Source organism: Mirounga angustirostris, unplaced genomic scaffold (assembly GCF_029215605.1).
Source record: "Mirounga angustirostris isolate CCGP_5_RB_7025 unplaced genomic scaffold, mMirAng1.0.hap1 SCAF_9, whole genome shotgun sequence".
Classification (NCBI taxonomy): Eukaryota; Metazoa; Chordata; class Mammalia; order Carnivora; family Phocidae; genus Mirounga; species Mirounga angustirostris.
Genome location: NW_026991717.1, coordinates 35,553,224 through 35,572,989, shown reverse-complemented (window position 1 = coordinate 35,572,989; position 19,766 = coordinate 35,553,224). Strand labels below are relative to the sequence as shown.

General features: G+C 36.4%; 1 protein-coding gene across 6 annotated transcripts in view; it reads left to right on the top strand.

Annotated features, from left to right (window-relative positions):
* LRRC49 (leucine rich repeat containing 49) overlaps positions 1–19,766 on the top strand; it is a 171,986-nt gene that overhangs the window by 82,102 nt on the left and 70,118 nt on the right. For all 6 annotated transcript variants that reach the window (XM_064570223.1, XM_064570225.1, XM_064570222.1 and 3 more), the window contains one exon: positions 15,006–15,153. In XM_064570223.1, coding sequence (XP_064426293.1) covers positions 15,006–15,153 — 148 coding nt within the window. The remainder of the gene's footprint in view (positions 1–15,005; positions 15,154–19,766) is intronic.

The following is a 19,766-nucleotide window of genomic DNA, read 5'->3' as shown; positions in this document are numbered from 1 at the left end:
TGACAAAAAAACTTGAACGCTTTTGCAAAGCATCAGAGTAAAACAATAATCTGTAAATGACAAAAGCTTTTAAAATGCCCATTGTTAAAGATCTGATGAAATTCATTATAATGAAATTGGTAAGGAAATGTGTTTATTTTTGTGGCTCACATCTTGAGATAATAACTGGAATTATGATGATAACATAATCAGCAGTGCTCATACCAAATTTTTACTGGAGTTGCTATAGCCAAGGAAGAAGTTCCACAAATGTTTTCTCCTGCTAATGTGCTAATTTAGAAAATGGAAAGAACTCTCCCCACTCTTGCTTCCATCAGATCCTGTAGGCATAAATCCAGGAGACTGATATAGTAAGAATTCTTACTTTATAATGGCTTTTGTCAGAGGTCCCAGCATCTCTCAGCTACAGTATCTTGAAGCAAGCAATGTCCAGCCAGTGAAGGTCCTTTCATGGTCACCAACTGTAGGGGAGGAAAAGTTTCCTTTCTACCCTGCTAGGTTCTTCGGCTGGTTTAATAATGAAATTGACATATGACAGATTAACAGGAGAAAAACAAATTTAATTACATATGTATAGGAGCCCCATGTAAATATGAGGCCCAAGGGCAAGTTGAGGTTTACTATGCCATCCTGAGCTGAAGAATGGGATAGGGGCATGGGACTTCAAAGGGGAGGAGGATGATTCACAGGATGATAAGAAGAGCAGATGTTTGGTAATTAGATGTTTGTCCTGCCCTGCCATATATATAGGTCTTTCAGATAAAGAGTTATCTCTGATAAAGCTCTCTTTCTGATCCAGGCTTCCTATCTAAATTCTTTTAGGTAGTTAAGGGAACAGTAAAAGTTTTTCTTAAATTTGCTGAGTCTTGATTGCCTTCAGCTCAAAATAATCCACATTCCAAAGGTTATGTATTTTGGGGTCACGTATTCTACTCCCCATTAGGGTAATATTTTGTTTCTTAATCTGGAGACTATTTACATGGGTATGTTCAGTTTGTACAAAGTCATCACATTGTACACTTATGATTTGTAGGCTTTTTTGTATGTATAGTACATCTGACAAAACGTTCAAAAAATACTGTAAAATCATCAATAGAAGGAAATTCCTCTATTCCTCTATTAATAACAAAATTATTTCATGATAGAATAATAACTATCCTTCCATTAACTGTAAAAGAGAAATTTGGTCTGCAGTGGTATGCTGGAGCCAGCTTGTGTGGCTCACTAGACCAACTTAGGTGCATCTTTTCAATTCAGCAACATCATCTTGGTAGCTTGAAATCGGCTCTGTTGGGAATATTTACACCATGGAAATTGGCAAATGCTACATCAGTCTGTTGTTGTTTTCCCAGAAAACTTCTTACCCATACAGTACAGTACTTAGATCTCTTTGCACACGGGAATGTTATTTGGCTTGCTTTAGAGACAGTGTAATTTTTAAACAATTAGTATAAATGTTGAAAGTGGTTAAGATGAGCATGCTTTTTAGAATTGTTATCACACTTTGAAACTGCAAAGAATCCTTCTCTTTTTCTTCTATAAATTTGAGGAGACTTATTTGTATTCACATGTCAGTTCATAAGAGGAAATATATCATCAAGAACTTTGTTGTCACTTTAAATTTGGCTTCAGTGTCACAAATTAGCATTATAAGAATATTACCATGACTTGAAATCTACTCTTGGTAATAAGAGTCATTGTGAATCTCCTGAGACTGAAGCTATGTTGCTTTATTCTTTTTACTGCTAGAAAATGAATAAGGTAATAAAGCTAATAGAATTGTCACCTACAATTCTGAAACACTCAGTTCTGTGCTGGTGTCTTTTGTCAGCCAGGTGCATACAGACATAATAGATACTCTCCTTGTTGAATTGTTGTCAAGGGCATTGTTGCAGCAAAAGATGCCTAAACACACAGTTTAAATTTTTCTCTATTCTCTTTAATTCTTTATGTCTCTACCTCCTTCTTTTCACTTTCTTTTTGTTTCTGTCTATAGCCATAGTCTTCTATTTATTTCTCTGTGGTATCACTTTAGCTTCTTAAAATCTTTTAAACACTGTGACAAGTGCGTTTAACTATTCTAATACTTTTCCCAAGGGAAATTTGGAGATTTTTTTCATGTATGTAAAATTTTTTAAAATTGTTTCAGCCATATTTTTGCTTCATGACAAAAAATAATGGCTTATTTATTAGAAAGTGTCTTTACATTCTTTAAAACCATCTTGTTTCTAAGAATCCCTACTACCATCATGTACTAAAAATAATTTTAGTGACTAAGTGACTAACATTACTTAACAAGTATCAAAATAGATAATTATTTAAGGAGCACCAAAAGAGAGAAACAAGAAAGTGAAAGAATTGTAAATGGAGGGAAAACAATGTGTGCTAGTTTTGCTTACTGTAATGCCAAAACTCATTATTGGGTTCACCTGTTGTTCACCTTTTCCATTTTTAATAAAGTCCCTCATCATCTTTTCAGTATTTTAGCAGTCATTGATGATCATTGTCTGGATCTGCTATTTCTTTAGGGATTACAAAATGGTGATATTCCATCATTCCTCATCTTTTTAAGCTGTATTTCTTCTGTAAAGAAAACTTTGATTGACTTTTTGATTACCCTGAAGAACAGTTTATGCAGGAAAGGCATGTAAATGCTTGATTCCTTTTATTTCCATTGACTGCCTTTGACTTTTTCTATTTTAATTTTTAAAATATTTTTCTAGTCTGTGGAAGTTCTGTGTCTTTTCAGATCTTCTTGGAGTTTACTCGTATTTTCAAACCTGTTTTTCTTTCTTTTTTTAAGATTTTATTTATTATTTAGAGAGAGAGAGAAAGAGTGCTAGTGGGGGGGAGGGGTAGAAGGAGAGGGAGGGAGAGAATCTCAAGCAGACTCTGGGTGCAGAGCCCCACTCGGGGCTGAATCTCATGACACTGAGACTATGACCTGAGCCGAAATCAAGAGTTAGAAGCTTAGCAGCCCACTGAGACACCCAGGTGTCCCAACCTGTTTTTATTTCTTGAAATATAATGTTTTTATGTTTTTGTTTTGTTTTTTAAGATTTATTTATTTATTTATTTATTTATTTATTTATTTATTTATTTGACAGAGAGAGAGAGAAATAGTGAGAGCAGGAACACAAGCAGGGAGAGTGGGAGAGGGAGAAGCAGGCTTCCTGCCGAGCAGGGAGCCCGATGTGGGGCTCAATCCCAGGACCCTGGGATCATGACCTGAGCCGAAGGCAGACGCTTAACAACTGAGCCACCCAGGCGCCCATATAATATTTTTATATCCTATGTTTCATAATCCAATTATGTGAAAAAGTCTTAGCCAATCTATGTCACCTGTTGTTTCTGCTGGCTGTCAATCAGAGTGTTTTATTTCCTTTTGAACTATGAGCTATAAATTTTTTGGTACTTTATCTTTAGAAATTCTTTGGGGTCTTGTATGAAGGTAGGTTCCTCCATGAAGGAGTTTCATTTGTTTCTGTCAGATGCCTATAAGGCATAACCAGCCTTAGATGTCTTCAAAATATCAGTTCTCTTAAAATATTTTAGACCACCCATTTAGTGTGGGTTCAGGCTGCAAATTGTGGTTTGTGGTTACGAGTAATCAGGAAAGAATTTTCCTCCCCTTCCCAGCCCCAGGTTTTGAGATGGGCTATATATCTCGGGTAGTGGGTAGGAAAGTTTATAACTAATTAACTCTATATTGAAAGTCTAGTCCTTGGGTCTCAGACTTATGGATAAGTCTCCAGTTAGACTCTCCAACTTGGGTAGCCCCTGGGATTTCTCTTCTGTTCCCCAGCTTTGAAGATTGTATGAACCAAAGTTCAAGTTCATTGGGTTCAATAAATGCCCTCACAGCAAAAAGGTTAGTTTCAACATTCTGGTTACCTCTTAGGGTTCCCACCTTTACTTTTTTTTTTTTTTAAACCTGTGTATTTCTCATTTTTTTTTTTAGCAGGTCATGGATGTACTTGAGAAGATTTTTAAAGCATATCTTATGTCGCATTTTTAGTTGTTTTTAGCAAGAGCCTCAGCCCACAAACTTCATTCTTTCAGACAGACAAACACCTTCATTATGTGCTCTTTTCTTGAACTATGCTTCATTCTTTAATCCTTAATTATATGTTATTGTACATTTTTCTAGGTATTTTATATTGTCAGTTGTGTATATTTTAGTTCTTTTGAGAACACTTGATTTATTCTACTGTTCCATTTCATTTCAGCCTGCTAGATACATAGTACAGTAAAATTTTCACTGATCAATATAAAATAAGTGAGGTTTTGTTAAGATTATTTCAGAGTATATGGTACTTTAATGGTATGAAAGAGTAAAACCCTTTTTCTAAAGTGTCTAACTTACTTTTTGGAGAACTTTCTAATTGGAGAAATTTGACTGATATTTGGGGATTGTTAGTTAAATATCTATGTGGTATACATGCATATATGGGAATTTTATTTTCTCTGTATTTTATTAAGTAAGCAAAATGGACTGAAAGATGTTCTTTTCCTTTTGAAATGTGAGTTTTGGTCAGTAGGGACACATTGTTCCTCTGTAGGTTCTTTAGCAGATAGGAAGCAGATGTGGCATTGGGAGGAGACCACTAGGGAAAGAACAAATGCATGAGTAATCTGGAAAAAGATTAAAGACAACTTATGAATTAAATGTCAGCCTTTAGACCCAAGCTTTTCCATTTTTGGTACTCAGAAGAGGCAAGCAACTGAGTATTCTTTTTTTTTTTTTTTTTAAAGATTTTATTTATTTATTTGAGAGAGAGAGAATGAGAGACAGAGAGCACGAGAGGGAAGAGGGTCAGAGGGAGAAGCAGACCCCCTGCCGAGCAGGGAGCCCGATGCGGGACTCGATCCCGGGACTCCAGGATCATGACCTGAGCCGAAGGCAGTCGCTTAACCGACTGAGCCACCCAGGCGCCCTTTTTTTTTTTTTTTTTTTTTAAGATTTTATTTATTGCAACTGAGTATTCTTAAAAAGAAAGAGACTGTCCTTAGAAGCCAGTAGTACTTCACTGTACTTACTGTCCTATTTCCAGGTGTTTTTGTTTTACACCCTGATTTTGATCTTCTTTGGTTCGGTCTGATGTAACCCTTCATTAGCCTGGATTTGTACTTAACGAGTCTTCTTTCATTTGATTAGAGAATGTCTTTAAAATCATATGTACTTTATCATTGCATTTCTAGGAATGTATGGCATGTTTATTGGTCAAATGCCTTGCATATGGAAATGAAATTTGGTGAGGAATCTCCTGGATCAAATATGGATTTATTTTTACTTTAATAAAACTATTCAAAGCATAAAGACTTTAGTCTGAATATCAGTGCTAGCAGCTGACCTGGAAAGGGTTGCCAGGACGGTACCTGCTAAAGATTGTAATGATTTTCCTACTCCTGGTGCCTCTTTGGTTGTGTTTGAATTATAGACATAGACCAGGTGGGCATCAGCAGGTCTTCTAGATCTCTGAAGTACTTCATAATGACTACATTCCCTGGACATAGGATTTTCTTCTATATTCACTAATGTGCTTTATATTTTAATTCAGTGAAGATACCGTGTAGTTTTGTGTTTAACACTGCCCATTTGGTAATTATTGGACTAATTACATTCCCCAAAGGAATACTTGAGCGTTAGGGCTAGGAAAAGTTACAGTCATTTTAGTTTAAAATTATGCTTGCAGTAAGAAATAAATCATAGACTCATAGGCGCCTCGGTGGCTCAGTCAGCTGAGCATCCGACTCTTGGTTTTGGCTCAAGTCATGATCTCAGGGTGGTGGGATTGAGCCCCACATCAGCTCTGCACTCAGCTCAGAGTCTCCTCAGGATTCTCTTTCCCTTTCCCTCTGCACCCTCCCCCACTCACACTTCCTCTCTAAAATAAATAAATCTTTTTTTAAAAATATTTTATTTACTTGTCAGAGAGAGAGAGTGTGCACAAGTAGGCAGAGGAAGAAGGAGGCTCCCTGCTGAGCAGGGAGCCCGATGTGGGGCTCGATCCCAGGACCCTGCGATCACGACCTGAGCCGAAGGCAGACGCTTAACCGACTGAGCCACCCAGGTGCCCCTAAATAAATAAATCTTAAAAAAAAAAAAAGAAAGAAATCATAGACTCTCTGCAGTCCAACTTGTAAATAAATATTAAATAACAATAGGGACGCCTGGGTGGCTCAGTTGGTTAAGCATCTGCCTTTGGCTCAGGTCATGATCTCGGAGTCCTGAGATCAAGCCCCATGGTGGGCTCTCTGCTGGGGGGTGGGGGGAGCTGCTTCTCCCTCTCCCTCTGCCACTCCCCCTGCTTGTGCTCTCTCTCTCTCAAATAAATAAAATCTTAAAAAAATAAGTAAATAACAAAATCAGGATTTACCTACAATAAAATGAAGTTTTCCAGCCTCTCTATGCTTCTGGATGTATTATTTCCACTTTTCAGTACACTTACCTGATTAGTGACAGATATCAGATCATAATGATTCCTGATAGCATGATATCTCTTAAATAATTCTAAGACTAATGTAAGAAAAATTATTTATTAATTTTTATGTCAAGGATAAGCCTTTTGAAATCATGTCCATTTATCATATTCTTTCATTCATTCACCAAAACTTTATCCCACACTTAACTAGATGCTAGGCACTATGTTAGGTTTTGGGATAGTGTTCACAGCACATTTTTAGCCCTCAAGAACCTTACAGTTTAATTCTGTTTAGATATGCTGGGCCATTGAAGAAAAATGCTCTTCAGCATAGAAGAGTTCTCTTGCCTCTACTGGCTCTGTTGCCTCTCCTTTTCACATTACTTAATTTCTTAAAGTTTGAACTTAGTATCCTATCCTGTGGTAGTTGGAGGAAAACTTATTGAAAGCTTTTTTGAAACATGTCCTCACAGCCATGGGTCACCATTATAACATACTGTTCCAGATAAAAGAGACCTGATACATGAAAAGATGATCTGTCAAATATGTATTTTTTCGTATATTTAAATTTTTTATTTTTTTATTTGTAAATTGATATACTGATATATAATTTACATGTAATAAAAAACACCCATTTTAAGTGTAGACTTTAAGGAATTTTGACAAAGTATATGTCCTTGTAACCACCACCCAATCATTAACCCAAGAGAGAAACCTGGGTGTTATTCTAGAGTCCTCTCTTCCTCACATTCAAAGAAGTACTAGTTTCTGTACATGCTACACCCTGGCTTCCACAGAACCTATCCTCTCTTCTTTATTCTCATGGCTTCTACCTTAGTTTTTGATGTGTTAGACCCTTTCTCTTTTTTTTACCTTTACTTATTGCAATCTCTAATTAGTTTTTTGCTCTTAACTCATTTCTTTCCTTTATACCTCCCATAATGTCACTAATTATTCTAATAATTACTAATTATTCTAATCCTATTAGAACCCCCCTCCCTTGCTTAAAATCCCTTGATGACTCTTCCCAGTTTGCATTCTCAGGCATCAATTTCTGAGTAAGAGATTGTTCCTTAGCAACTGACTTGGTGGTGACATTATTTATCAGATAAGAAATATACATAGAGAAGCAGATTTGTGGATGGAAGATGATGACTTCATTCACTTAACACTGTAGAAGAAAAACAAATTTGCCTTGTGTTTCAGTTTTGAAATTATCAGAAGCATCTTTATTTGATTTTAGCCTTATGGAAACAACTGTCAGGGAAGAAGAGAAGCATTTTTTTAAACATCCTTTAAACACCAGAAACTATTCTGAGATATTTTATATTGATGGGAAGAAATAATTTTGTTAATGCTAGGTGGGAAAAATTACAATGTTTGTTCAAGTTTATTTATGCTTGTAGTGATTGTTAATTTTAACTTAATGAACTCTCATTTTCACCTGTATTCACTGGCCTTTTAAAAATGCCTTCCCAATTGATACTGTTCAAATGTCAATACTACCAAAAGCCATATATAGATTCAATGCATTCCCTATCAATATTCCAGTAGCATTTTTTACAGAAGTCAAAAAACAGTCCTAAAATTTATCTAGAACCACAAAAGTCCCTGAAATAGCCAGAGAAATCCTGAGAAAGAATAACAAAACAGAAGGCATCACATTTCCTGATTTCAAGCTACACTATAAAGCCATAGTCATCAAAACAGTATGGTACTAGAATAAAAACAGACAGTTCAACCAATGGAATAGAATTAAGAGCTCAGAAATAAACCTAAGTATAACAGGTCAGCTTATATTTGACAAGGGAGCCAAGATTACTCAATGGAGAAAAGGCAGCCTCTTCAATAAATGGTACTGGGAAAATTGGATACTCACATGTAAAAGAATGAAACTGGACTCCTATCTTACACCACTCACAAAGATTAACTCAAAATGGATTAAAAACTTAAATGTAAGATCTGGGGGGCACCTGGATGGCTCAGTTGGTTAAGCGTCCAACTCTTGATCTTAGGATTGTGAGTTCAAGCCCTGTGTTAAAATATGACACCTAAAGCAAAAGCAACAAAATAAAAAATAAACAAGTAGTACTGCATTGAACTAAAAAGCTTCTTTTTAGCATCAGCAAAAGAAACCATCAACAAAGTGAAAAGATAACCTATGCAATGGGAAAAATATCTGTAAACCACTTATCTGATAAAGGCTTAATATCTCAAATATATAAAGAACACATACAGCTCAATAGCAAAAAAACATATAACCCAATTTAAAAATGGGCAAAGGACCTGAATAGACATTTCTTCAAAGAAGATATACAAAAGGCCAACAGGTATATGAAAAGATGCTCAAGGGAAATGCAAATTAAAACCATAATGAGTTATCACCTCATGCTTGTTAGAATGACCATCATCAAAAAGACAAGAGATAACAAATGCTGGTATGGATGTGGAGAAAAGGGAACCCTGTGCACTGTTGGTGGGATTGTAAATTCATACAACCACTATGGAAAACAGTATGGAGGAGCTTCAGAAAATTAAAAACAGAGCTATCATATGATCCAGCTATTTCACCTCTTGGAAATATACCCAGAGGAAATGAAAACTCTAACTTAAAAGATATCTGCACTGCCCTGTTCACAGCAAGATTTTTACAATAACCAAGCCATGGAAACAAGTGTTCCATAGATGGATGAATGGATAAAGAAGTTATGGTTTATATACATACATGAATATACCTGAATATTATTCAGCCATAAGAAGTAAGGAAATCCTACCATTCGTGACCACATGGATGGACCCTGAAGCATTATGCTAATTGAAATAAGTCAGATAGAGAAAGACTGATAGGTACTGTATGATCTCATCTATATGTGGAATCTAAAAGCAAAAACAAAAACCAAGCTCACAGAAAAAGAGATCGGACTTGTGGTTACTAGAGGTGGAGGGGGAATTGGAAGAAGGTGGTCAAAAGGTCCAAACTTCCAGTTATTAGATAAATTGGTACTGGGGCACCTGAGTGGCTCAGTTGGTTAAGTGTCTGACTCTTGGTTCTTCTCAGGTCATGATCTCATGAGTTGTGGGACTAAGACCCGTGTTAGGCTTCACGCTCAGCACAGAGTCGGCTTGAAGATTCTCTTTCTCTGCCCCTCCCCCCACACATGGATTCTCTCATCCTCTCTCTCTCTGTAAAATAAATAAATAAATCTTAAAAAAAAAGATAAATCAGTACTAGGGATGTAAAATATTATATGATGATCACAGCTAACACTGCTGTATGATATATAGGAAAGTTGTTAAGAGAGTAAATGCTGTGCGGGTACCTGGATGGCTCAGTTGGTTAAACTTCTGATGCTTGATCTCCAGGTCTTGATCTCAGGGTTGTGAGTTCTAGCCCCATGTTGGACTCCATGCTGGGCATGGGGCCTACTTAAGAAAAAAAAAGAAAAGAAAATGCTATGAGTTCTCATCACCAGGAGGAAATTTTTTCTTCTCTTTTTTGTTCTTTCTTTTCTTTGTTATTGTGTCTATATGAGATAAATGGATGTTAGCTGAACCTATTATTGTCATCATTTTACAATACATATAAATCTAAGTATTATGCTGTATGCCTTAGACTTATATAATGATGTATGTCAATTATTTCTCAGTAAAACTGGGGGAAAATGTCTTCCCATAATTATCTAAACATGTCTCAAAAACCATAGCAAGTGTATGAATTGTGAGATATACCTATTAGATGGTAAAAATAATCTCTAAGGTAAAATAATTGATAGGAGAGGATCTTTTTACCTTGAGTGAGAGGAAACATGGAAGAAATATTTAAATGTGACAATAAAAAAATAATGAACTTTATTCTTGCTATAGACCTTGCCTTGACCTTAATTGCCAACATATTATTTATTTTTTATACCATAAATATTCTATATCCTCTAGCTTTTCTTAAAACAGGAAGAAAGAGATATTCAATATAGTGCCTTAGTAAAGAAAGTATTTTTAGGTCTAAATGTTTACATTAGTTATTTTTTTTAAGATTATTTATTTATTTATTTATTCATGAGAGACAGAGAGAGAGAGAGAAGCAGGCTCCCAAGGAGCAGGGAGCCCAATGCAGGACTCGATCCCAGGACTCTGGGATCATGACCTGAGCCAAAGGCAGACCCTTAACCATCTGAGCCACCCAGGCGCCCTACATTAGTTATTTGAATAGTCATTGAATGAGGATGATTCTAATATAGATGATTTTTACTAACCTGCTCTGGGGTATTATTTAGAAAAATGAGTATTCCCTTTAAAAATGGAAAGTCTTCAAAAAATTAAAAATAGAACTACCATATGATTGAGTAATTCCACTTCTGGGTATTTATCCAAAGAAAATGAAAGCACTAACTTGAAGAGATATCTGTATGTTCATTGCAGCATTATTTATAGTAGCCAAGATTTGGAAACTAAGTGTCCATGGACAGGGGCACTTGGGTGGCTCAGTTGGTTAAACGTCTCACTCTTGATTTTGGCTCAGGTCATGATCTCAGGATTGTAAAATCGAGCCCTATGTCAGGCTCCACGCTGGGCACGGAGCCTGCTTAAGATTCTTTCTCTACCTCTGCCCCTCCCCACCACTTGTGCACTTTCTCCTCCTTAAAAAAAAAAAAGTGTCAATGGACAGATGAATGGATAAAGAAAATGTAGGATGGATAGCTGGATAGATGAATAGATAGATCGAGATATATGTAATGGATATATATTATTCAGCCATAAAAAAGAATGAAATCTTGCCATTTGCAACTATATGGGTGGACTTTGGGGCATTATGCTAAGTGGAGTAAGTCAGACAGAGAAAAACAAATACCATATGGTTTTACTTATATGTGGAATCTAAAGACAAAAACAAAAACCAACAACAAAAAAGCAAAATGAGCTAATACATACAGTTAACAGATTGGTGGTTGCCAGAGGCATGGGCTGGCAGGGAGTGAAATGGATGAAGGAAGTCAAAAGATACAAACTTTCAGTTATAAAATAAATTAGTCATGGGAATGTAATGTATAGCATATCGACTACTATTAATAATACTGTGTTGCATATTTGAAAATTGCTAAGAGAGTAGATCTTAAAAGTTCTTACACAAGAAAAAAATTCTGTGAAAAAATTTTGTAACTGTATGGAGATGGGTGTTATACTAGACATATTGTGGTGGTCATTTCACAATCTATATAAATATTGAATTATTATGTTATATACCTGAAATTAATATAGTGTATGTCAATTATACCTCAATTTTTATAAAGTCCCAATCAAAATCCCAGCAAGTTGATCTCAACGAATGGATTCTAAGGTTTGATGTGAAAGCTAAGACCTAGAATAGCAACACAATACTGAGGAACACAATTGGAGGACTCACACTAACCTATTTCAAGACTTAACTGTTAAGGTACAGTAATCAAGACAGTGTAGTATTGGTGAAAGAGTAGACATATATATCAATGGAAAAGAATAGAGGGCCTAGAAACAGATTCACACAAATATAGTCAAGTAATCTTTGACAGAGGAGCAAAGGCAATTCAATAGAGAAAGGGTAGTCTTTTCAAGATGATACTGGAAAAATTGGATATTCACATTAAGAATCTAGACATAGACTTTATACCTTTTATAAAACTTACTCAAAATGGATTGTAGATTAAATATAAGACACAAAGCTATAGAACTTTTAGAAGAAAACTTAGGAGAAAATCTAGGCATTCTTGGGTTTGGTGATGAATTTTTAAATATAACACCAAGACCATGATACATGAAAGAAAATTGATAAGTTGGGCATCATTAAAATTAAGAACTTCTGCCCTGTGAAAGGCACTATTAAGAAAGTGAAAGTGAAAAGACAAGTCACAGACTAGGAGAGATATTCACAAATCTTATAATCTGTTAAATTATATGTATATAGGTATATTTTATATATATCCATGATATACAAAAATTCAACAACACAAAAACAACAGGTGTTGTTAGGGATGTGGAGAAAAAAGAACCCTTGTACACTGTTGGTGGGAGTCCAAATTGGTGTAGCCACTATGGAAAACAGTATGAAGAGTCCTCAAAAAGTTAAAAATAGAACTACCTTATGATTCAGCAATTGCACTACTATGTATTTACCCAAAGGATGCAAAAACGCTAAAGCAAAGGGATACATGCATCCCTATATTTATAGCAGCATTATTTACAATAGCCAAGATATGGAAGCAACCCAAGTGTCCACTGATTGATGAGTGGATAAAAAAGATGTGTGTGTGTGTGCATATATATATATATGCATATATATATATATATGTGTGTGTGTGTGCATATATATATATATGCACACACACACACACACATATATATACAAACACACACACAATGGAATATTAGCCATAAAAAAGAAGGAAATCTTGCCATTTGCAGTGACATGGATGGAGGTAGAGAGTATTATGCTCAATGAAATGTCAGTCAGAGAAAGACAAATCCCATATGATTTCAGTCTTATGTGGAATTTAAGAAACAAAATAAATGAGTAAAGGGAAAAAAAGAGAGGCAAACCAAAAATAGACTTTTTTTTTTTTAATTTTATTTATTTGTGAGAGAGAGAATGAGAGACAGAGAGCATGAGAGGGAGGAGGGTCAGAGGGGGAAGCAGACTCCCTGCCGAGCAGGGAGCCCGATGCGGGACTCAATCCCGGGACTCCAGGATCATGACCTGAGCCGAAGGCAGTCGCTTAACCAACTGAGCCACCCAGGTGCCCCCAAAATAGACTTTTAACTATAGAGAACAAACTGATGGTTTCCAGAGGGGAACGGTGGTAGGGGAGGGTTAAGGAATGCCCTTGTCATGATGAGCACAAGCTCAAAAATAAGGAAGCAACTCAATTAAAAAATGGGCACAAGAACTATAAATGCAAAGAAGATATACAGATGGCAAATATGCATATGAAAAAAACGTTCAACATCCTTTGACATTAGGGAATTGCATTTTAAAATAATGAGACACCACTACACACCTACTGGAATGACTGATATAAAAAAAAAAACAACCTGACAAATACCAAATGCTCATGAGAATGTGGAGCTGGTAGGAATGCAAGATGTTATAGCCACGTTGGAAGACAGTTTGGCAGTTTCTCGCAAAGCTAAACTTAGTCTTACAATATAATCCAGCAATTGCAATCTTAAGTATTTACCCAGTTTGAGTTGAAAACTTATGTTCACACAAAAACCTGCAGATAAATATTTATAGCAACATTATTCATAATCACTAAAATCTGGAAGCAACCAAGATGTCTTCAGTAGGTGAATGGATAAACAGATTGTGGTACATCCAGACAATGGAATATTACTCAGTGATAAAAGAGAGAGAGCATGTGCTCTCTGAAGACACAAAAAGACATGGCAGAACCTTAAGTGCATATTGCAAAGTGACAGAAGTCAGTGTGAAAAGGCTATATTCTGTATGATTCCAGCTATATGGCATTCTGGAAAAGGCAAAACTTCATAGTAAAAAGATGAGTGGTTGCCAGAGATTGAGGGAGAAAGGAGGGTTGAATAGGATTGTTTAGGGTCATGGAGCTATTCTGTATGATACTTATGCATTTGTCAAAACCCACAGAACTTTAAAGCACAGAGTGAAACTTAATGTATGCAAATTAAAATATTTAGGAGGTTAGAGGATTCCAGGAAGGAATGAATATAGACTATGACAAGAGAAGCTAAGTGTATTTCAACTGTATGAAACAGCCTGTTGAAAGGGGTGGCGGGAGGGGAGGTGCTGACCTAAGTAACTTTGAAATGAATGTGTAAGACTAAATGCTAAGGGAATTACACATAACGGCTATACTTCATAAAGTTGTTTCCCATGGGGATTCAGGTTGAAAATTCTGATACCACTATGTATATGTTCTAGAATTGAACAATTAAGTAAATGGATCAGAGCTGGTGAGAGATTTCTCCTTGTTGGAGTAGGAATTTACAGATAAGCAAGGGAAAGAGGCTAGAGTGATCCTTTTGATAACAGATTAGAGTTGGGGAACATCAGTGTGAACTCATGTTTAGCTTAATATAGACATAGATGTTACATATTACAGATAATATGTATACACACAGGTTAGTATGCACACATATATTTCCTTGCTTTGTCATCAGAAGACATGAAAAAAATGACACCCCAGTGGCGAAAAGTATACCTAGCCACCAGATCTTTGGTTCCAGTACCATTCTCCAATAAAAGGAACCATGACTCCTTGGAGAAATGTTTGATTCTAGGACTGGGGTAGGAAATAATATGAGTCTAGAGAATCTTATAGTGCCAGAAAGTAAGGAATGAATGAATGATTTGTAAATTATTTGTAAATAATTGTAAATTAATTGTAAAAAAAATGTACAATACTACTACAAGATGTTAATAATAGGGAAAACTGAGTGCGGAGTATATGGGAGCTCTGTATTATCTTAATTTTTCTGTAAATCTAAAACTATTCTAAAATAATAATGTATATTAAATAAATGAAAGTACTATTGGAAGGTCTCACAATAATCCAGTGGTTTCTGTCTCTCCTGCAGTTTTGAAAGTGTTTGCTGCCTTGCTGACTCTTCTTCTCTCTCAGACATCACTTTTGATGGCAATCCAATAGCTCAAGAGTCATGGTACAAACACACTATCCTTCAGAATATGATGCAGCTGCGCCAGCTGGATATGAAGAGAGTCACGGTGAGAGCTCTTCTGAAGTGCTTACCATCTTGTCTTTACTGTGGATTAAGAGACTGGGTGCATATTCTTTGCTTAGAAATGCTTCTTAGTTTTAATAAACTATGGATTATCATGACTATATAATTCATAATTACAATTACAAATATTTTACCACCTGTCCCTTATTCCCAATTTCATTCAGGGCTGTTAAATAACAAAAAATTCGACTGAGTAAATTTAAAAGATCTAATTGGCTTTATTAATCAATTCATAAATTGGGCAGCATCCCGTCTAGCAAGTGGAGGGGAGCTCTCAATGACTACAGAAAAAGGAAGGTTTTTAAAGGTAGAGGGGGAGTGGAAAAAGGGAAATTATTGGCAAAGGATCCATTGTTTTAGGCAAGGTCACCCTTCTAAAGGGAAGGGAAGGGGCCTATCAGTAAATTTCCTAGTCCTGACCAGGAAATTCACAGGTTGACTGGTTACAGATTACATTTCTGGGGGCGTCTAAACTACAGTTAGGTTACGTAGTAAGTCTTGGTTTACTGGCTTGTGGCCTTAACTTAAGTGATGCCATTTTGGGTCTGTGGTTTCCTTTTTAACAGGTTTTTTTTTTAAACTAATAATTAATTAGTCATCATGATTGTTTGATCACCACAGTTGTTTTATTTAAATTAATCATCGTGATTGTTTTTTATTCTGGTTAATACCCAACTAAAAATTTATCTTGGAATGGATGAGTAAGAATGGCATTAAGTTATGTAATGTAATGTTTCAGAACATGGGTGCCAAAGCCAGACTGCTTGAGTCTCAATCCTGGCTTGACCATTTTCTAGCCAAATGACCTGTGGCAATTTACTTAACCTTTCTGTATCTCATTTTCCTCAAAGTAATGGGGGGCGGGGGGGTCATAATTATGTCAGGGTTGTTGTCAAGATAAAATAAAGCCCTAAACCTTAGAACAGCATGAGGCTCATAGGAAGCATCGCATGGAGCTGTTGTGCTTGTTATTGACGCCATACCTCTCAAAATAGCTCTTTTTTATTCATTCTATCTGCATGTTAGGTATGTTCTATACTTCGATGTTTTAATATGACTCCTGATCTAAGCAAAATGCTATATATGCACCTTTTAGGTGTACAGTGCACATTTGCATATTATAGGCTTTTAGGAGTTCTGTAATAAAGAAATTTGCCTTAATTTTCATTGCATATATCAGATTTATTTGAACATTTTACTATCTCAGATATCATCTATTAATGATCTCAGTTTGATAATCTCAGAGCTAGAAAAATATCCTAAGCCTCCACTTGTTTTGTGACTTCTAGACTCTGCTAATTTTGATGTGGATTCTGAGTGGTCAGCTAAGTTTATTCAATTGCCAATTGACTCATTGCCTATAGCCATTTTCACAATGTGTGCATTTTACATTTCTGTCTCAGCAATATCATGGACATCTCAGGTGACCAGCGGATAGTTACAAGTGTTGATGAATTCGTTAATGCCAGGGGTCTTCTGGGGGCTCTGCCTCTTTTTGTTCCAGCATGGAGATACAGTTCTTTGTCCTCAGCTTGTTCAAATCTATCCTGTAAACAGGGTTTCATACTTTCACCCTTATCTCCATGTGTTTCTTTTTTTTCCCAAAGATTTTATTTATCTATTTGTCAGAGAGAGAGAGCATAAGCAGGGGGAGCAGCAGGCAGAGGGAAAGGTAGACTCCCCACTGAGCAGGGAGCCCGATGCGGGGCTTGATCCCAGGACCCTGGAATCATGACCTGAACCAAAGACAGACACTTAACTGACTGAGCCACCCACACGTCCCTCCATGTGTTTCTTAATTAAGCATCTTTGGTACTTAACAATTACTCTTCCTGGTGAGGTTGAAATGGATGGGGTAAGAAATGAAGCTAACTCATTTATATAAATTAGTACTTAATTATATATTATGTTTCTCACAGTGAACTTATCTGTCAGTCTTGCCTACCCAGCTGATGTATACAATCCTTAAGGTCAGAAGCCATTCTTCTTCCTTGCCTGATATATATACAGATATCCTATACATGTTTATTTCCTTTCCTTCCCTGTCTCACACAGTGCTGAGAATGTAGTAATGTTCATTAAAGTCTTAATTGAGTGAAGTTTATCTACTTCCATGCCTGAAATAAAGGAGAATGATGCTATATATAATCATTGTCTTTGTACATTCCATGAGTGTTTGCCTGGTGAGAAATGAGAGAAAATCACCTGCGATGGGAGCAGGGCCAGCTGTTCTGCTAAACACAGAGCGGGATTGTACATCTGCTTCTTCACAGTTTAATTTGAGAAATTTAAAAAAAAAATTCATGTCTTACTAAAAGCTTTACTTGAGGTATAATGGGCATAAAATTAATTGCACATGTTAACTGTACAAGTTGATAAATTTCAACATGTATATCACCTGTGAAACATCACCATAGTCAAGCTTTTTCATAATCCACTACCCAAAAAAGTTTCCTCATGCTCCTTTGTTATCCCTCCTTTCCATCCCTCCCCACCCAACCTCCATGCCCAGGCAACCACTGATTTACTCTTTGTCATTATAGGTTCAAAATTTCCATTTTCTAGAATTAATGGAAACAATTTCAGAGTTACAGAACAGTTGTAAGTACAGTAGCAAACTGTACTTTTTTTTCTTGAACTATTTGAGGGTAAGCTGCTGATTGGATTACCTAACAATCCTGAACACTTTAGTGTGTGTGTTCTGCAAGCAAAGACATTCTCCTATATAAACACAACATAACCAACAAAATTAGGAAGTAAACACTGAATAATTACTAGTGTCTAATTCTCACACCACTCTCAAATTTTACCAATTATGTCAATAATTTCTGTGTAGCTAAACAGTCCGGTTTGGAATTATATATTGCATATGGTGCATTTGGTTGTCAGGTCTCCCTCATCACTATTTTTCAGGAACAGTTTCTCAAGTCTTGACTCTAACATTTATGAAGATTACAGTTTCTGGAAGGACCCTCAATTTAGGCTTTTTGATGTTTCCTCACGATCAATTTTTATAGACTTTTGCATAAATATCACAGAAATGATTTTGATTTTTCTCATTTCATCCTATCAAGTGGTACGGTATTCTATTTATCCCTTTATTGATGTTGGCCACCATAATTAAGATGATGTCTGCCAGCCTTCTCCATGTGAAGTTATTCTCTTTCCCTTTGTAATCCCATTCCTCATAAAAATTTTGGTTTATTCATTTATTCATATCAGTATGGACTCATAGTATTTAGTCTTACCTTTTATTTATGACTTTTTAGTAACTTTACTGTTGAAACAGCATACCTTTTTTCTCAGTAGGCTTTTTTTTTTAAAGACTTTATTTATTTACTTACCTAAGAGAGAGAGATTGAGAGTGTACTTGAGAAGTAGTGTAATGTCCTACAGTTATACAGATTTCATTGGTAAGCAATTGTGGTTCTTTAAGAATGGTAGGTATATTTTTTTCTTTGAATTTACATGTATCATTATTTTTTCAAATGGCTACTAAGTTGCTAGAACCTGAACACTTAATAAGTTGTTTACTAACTACTGAGTAAACAGAGCTATTAACACATTTCTTTTGACTTACAAGCACCATGAAAAAATTCCTGAGCATTCTTAGGCACGTTGAACTGAAAAGTTCCTATAGTAGGATCTATATTAGACATTAGAGCTGACAAGATCAGAATCATAATTCATTCATGCCCTCAAGTTACTCACTGTCTAGTGCAGACAGGTTATCATGCAAAATGCCAAGCTAGAGAAGATCAATTGATAGATATGTATATTTTTGTATATACGCTCACACACATGTGAGCATGTACATAGGCACAGCACAGCAACACTGAAGGGTAAAGGGGTGCCTGGGGGGCTCAGTCAGTCAAGCGTCTGCCTTCGGCTCAGGTCATGATCCCGGGGTCCTGGGATCGAGCCCCGCGTTGGGCTCCCTGCTCACTGGGGAGCCTGCTTCTCCCTTTCCTCCCCACTCGTGTGCTTTCTCTCGCTATCCCTGTCTCTCTCTCAAATAAATAAATAAAATATTTTTTAAAAAATTGAAGGGTAAAGCACCCCTACGTCTACCAGGGAAATAGGAAAAGTTCCAAAGGAGAAAATACTTGACTGGGGCTTGAAGAGTGGTTCAAAAGAAGGAAGATATATCTGTGGAGAGTGTTCCAGGGAGAATGAAGGCATGCAAAATGCAGAGAGAGGTAAGGAAGGGAATATAGCAACTGACAGCAGTTCAACATGGCTGAGCACTGAGTATACATGGAGGAGAGTAGCAGGACAAAGGGTGTCTGACAGGCCAGGCCTAGGCCATGAAGGGCATTTTGTCATAATGAAGAGTTTCGCTTTTGTCTTGGGCATAATAGGAAGCCCTAAGAGTTTAAGGTGGTTAAATTATATTTGCCTATTAAAAAAATTGCCTATCTTGGTAGCAACCCAGGGGATGAATTGGGGAGGATAGGATGGGCGAGATGAGAAGCAGGGAGATAAGTTAGAGTGAGAGCTTCGGTGGGGGGGTGGGCGCTGATCTGGAGGAATGGCAAAAGATAATATGAGGCCAAGAGAGAATAGAAGTCGATGGCCTCAGTTCCTGTTTTGCTT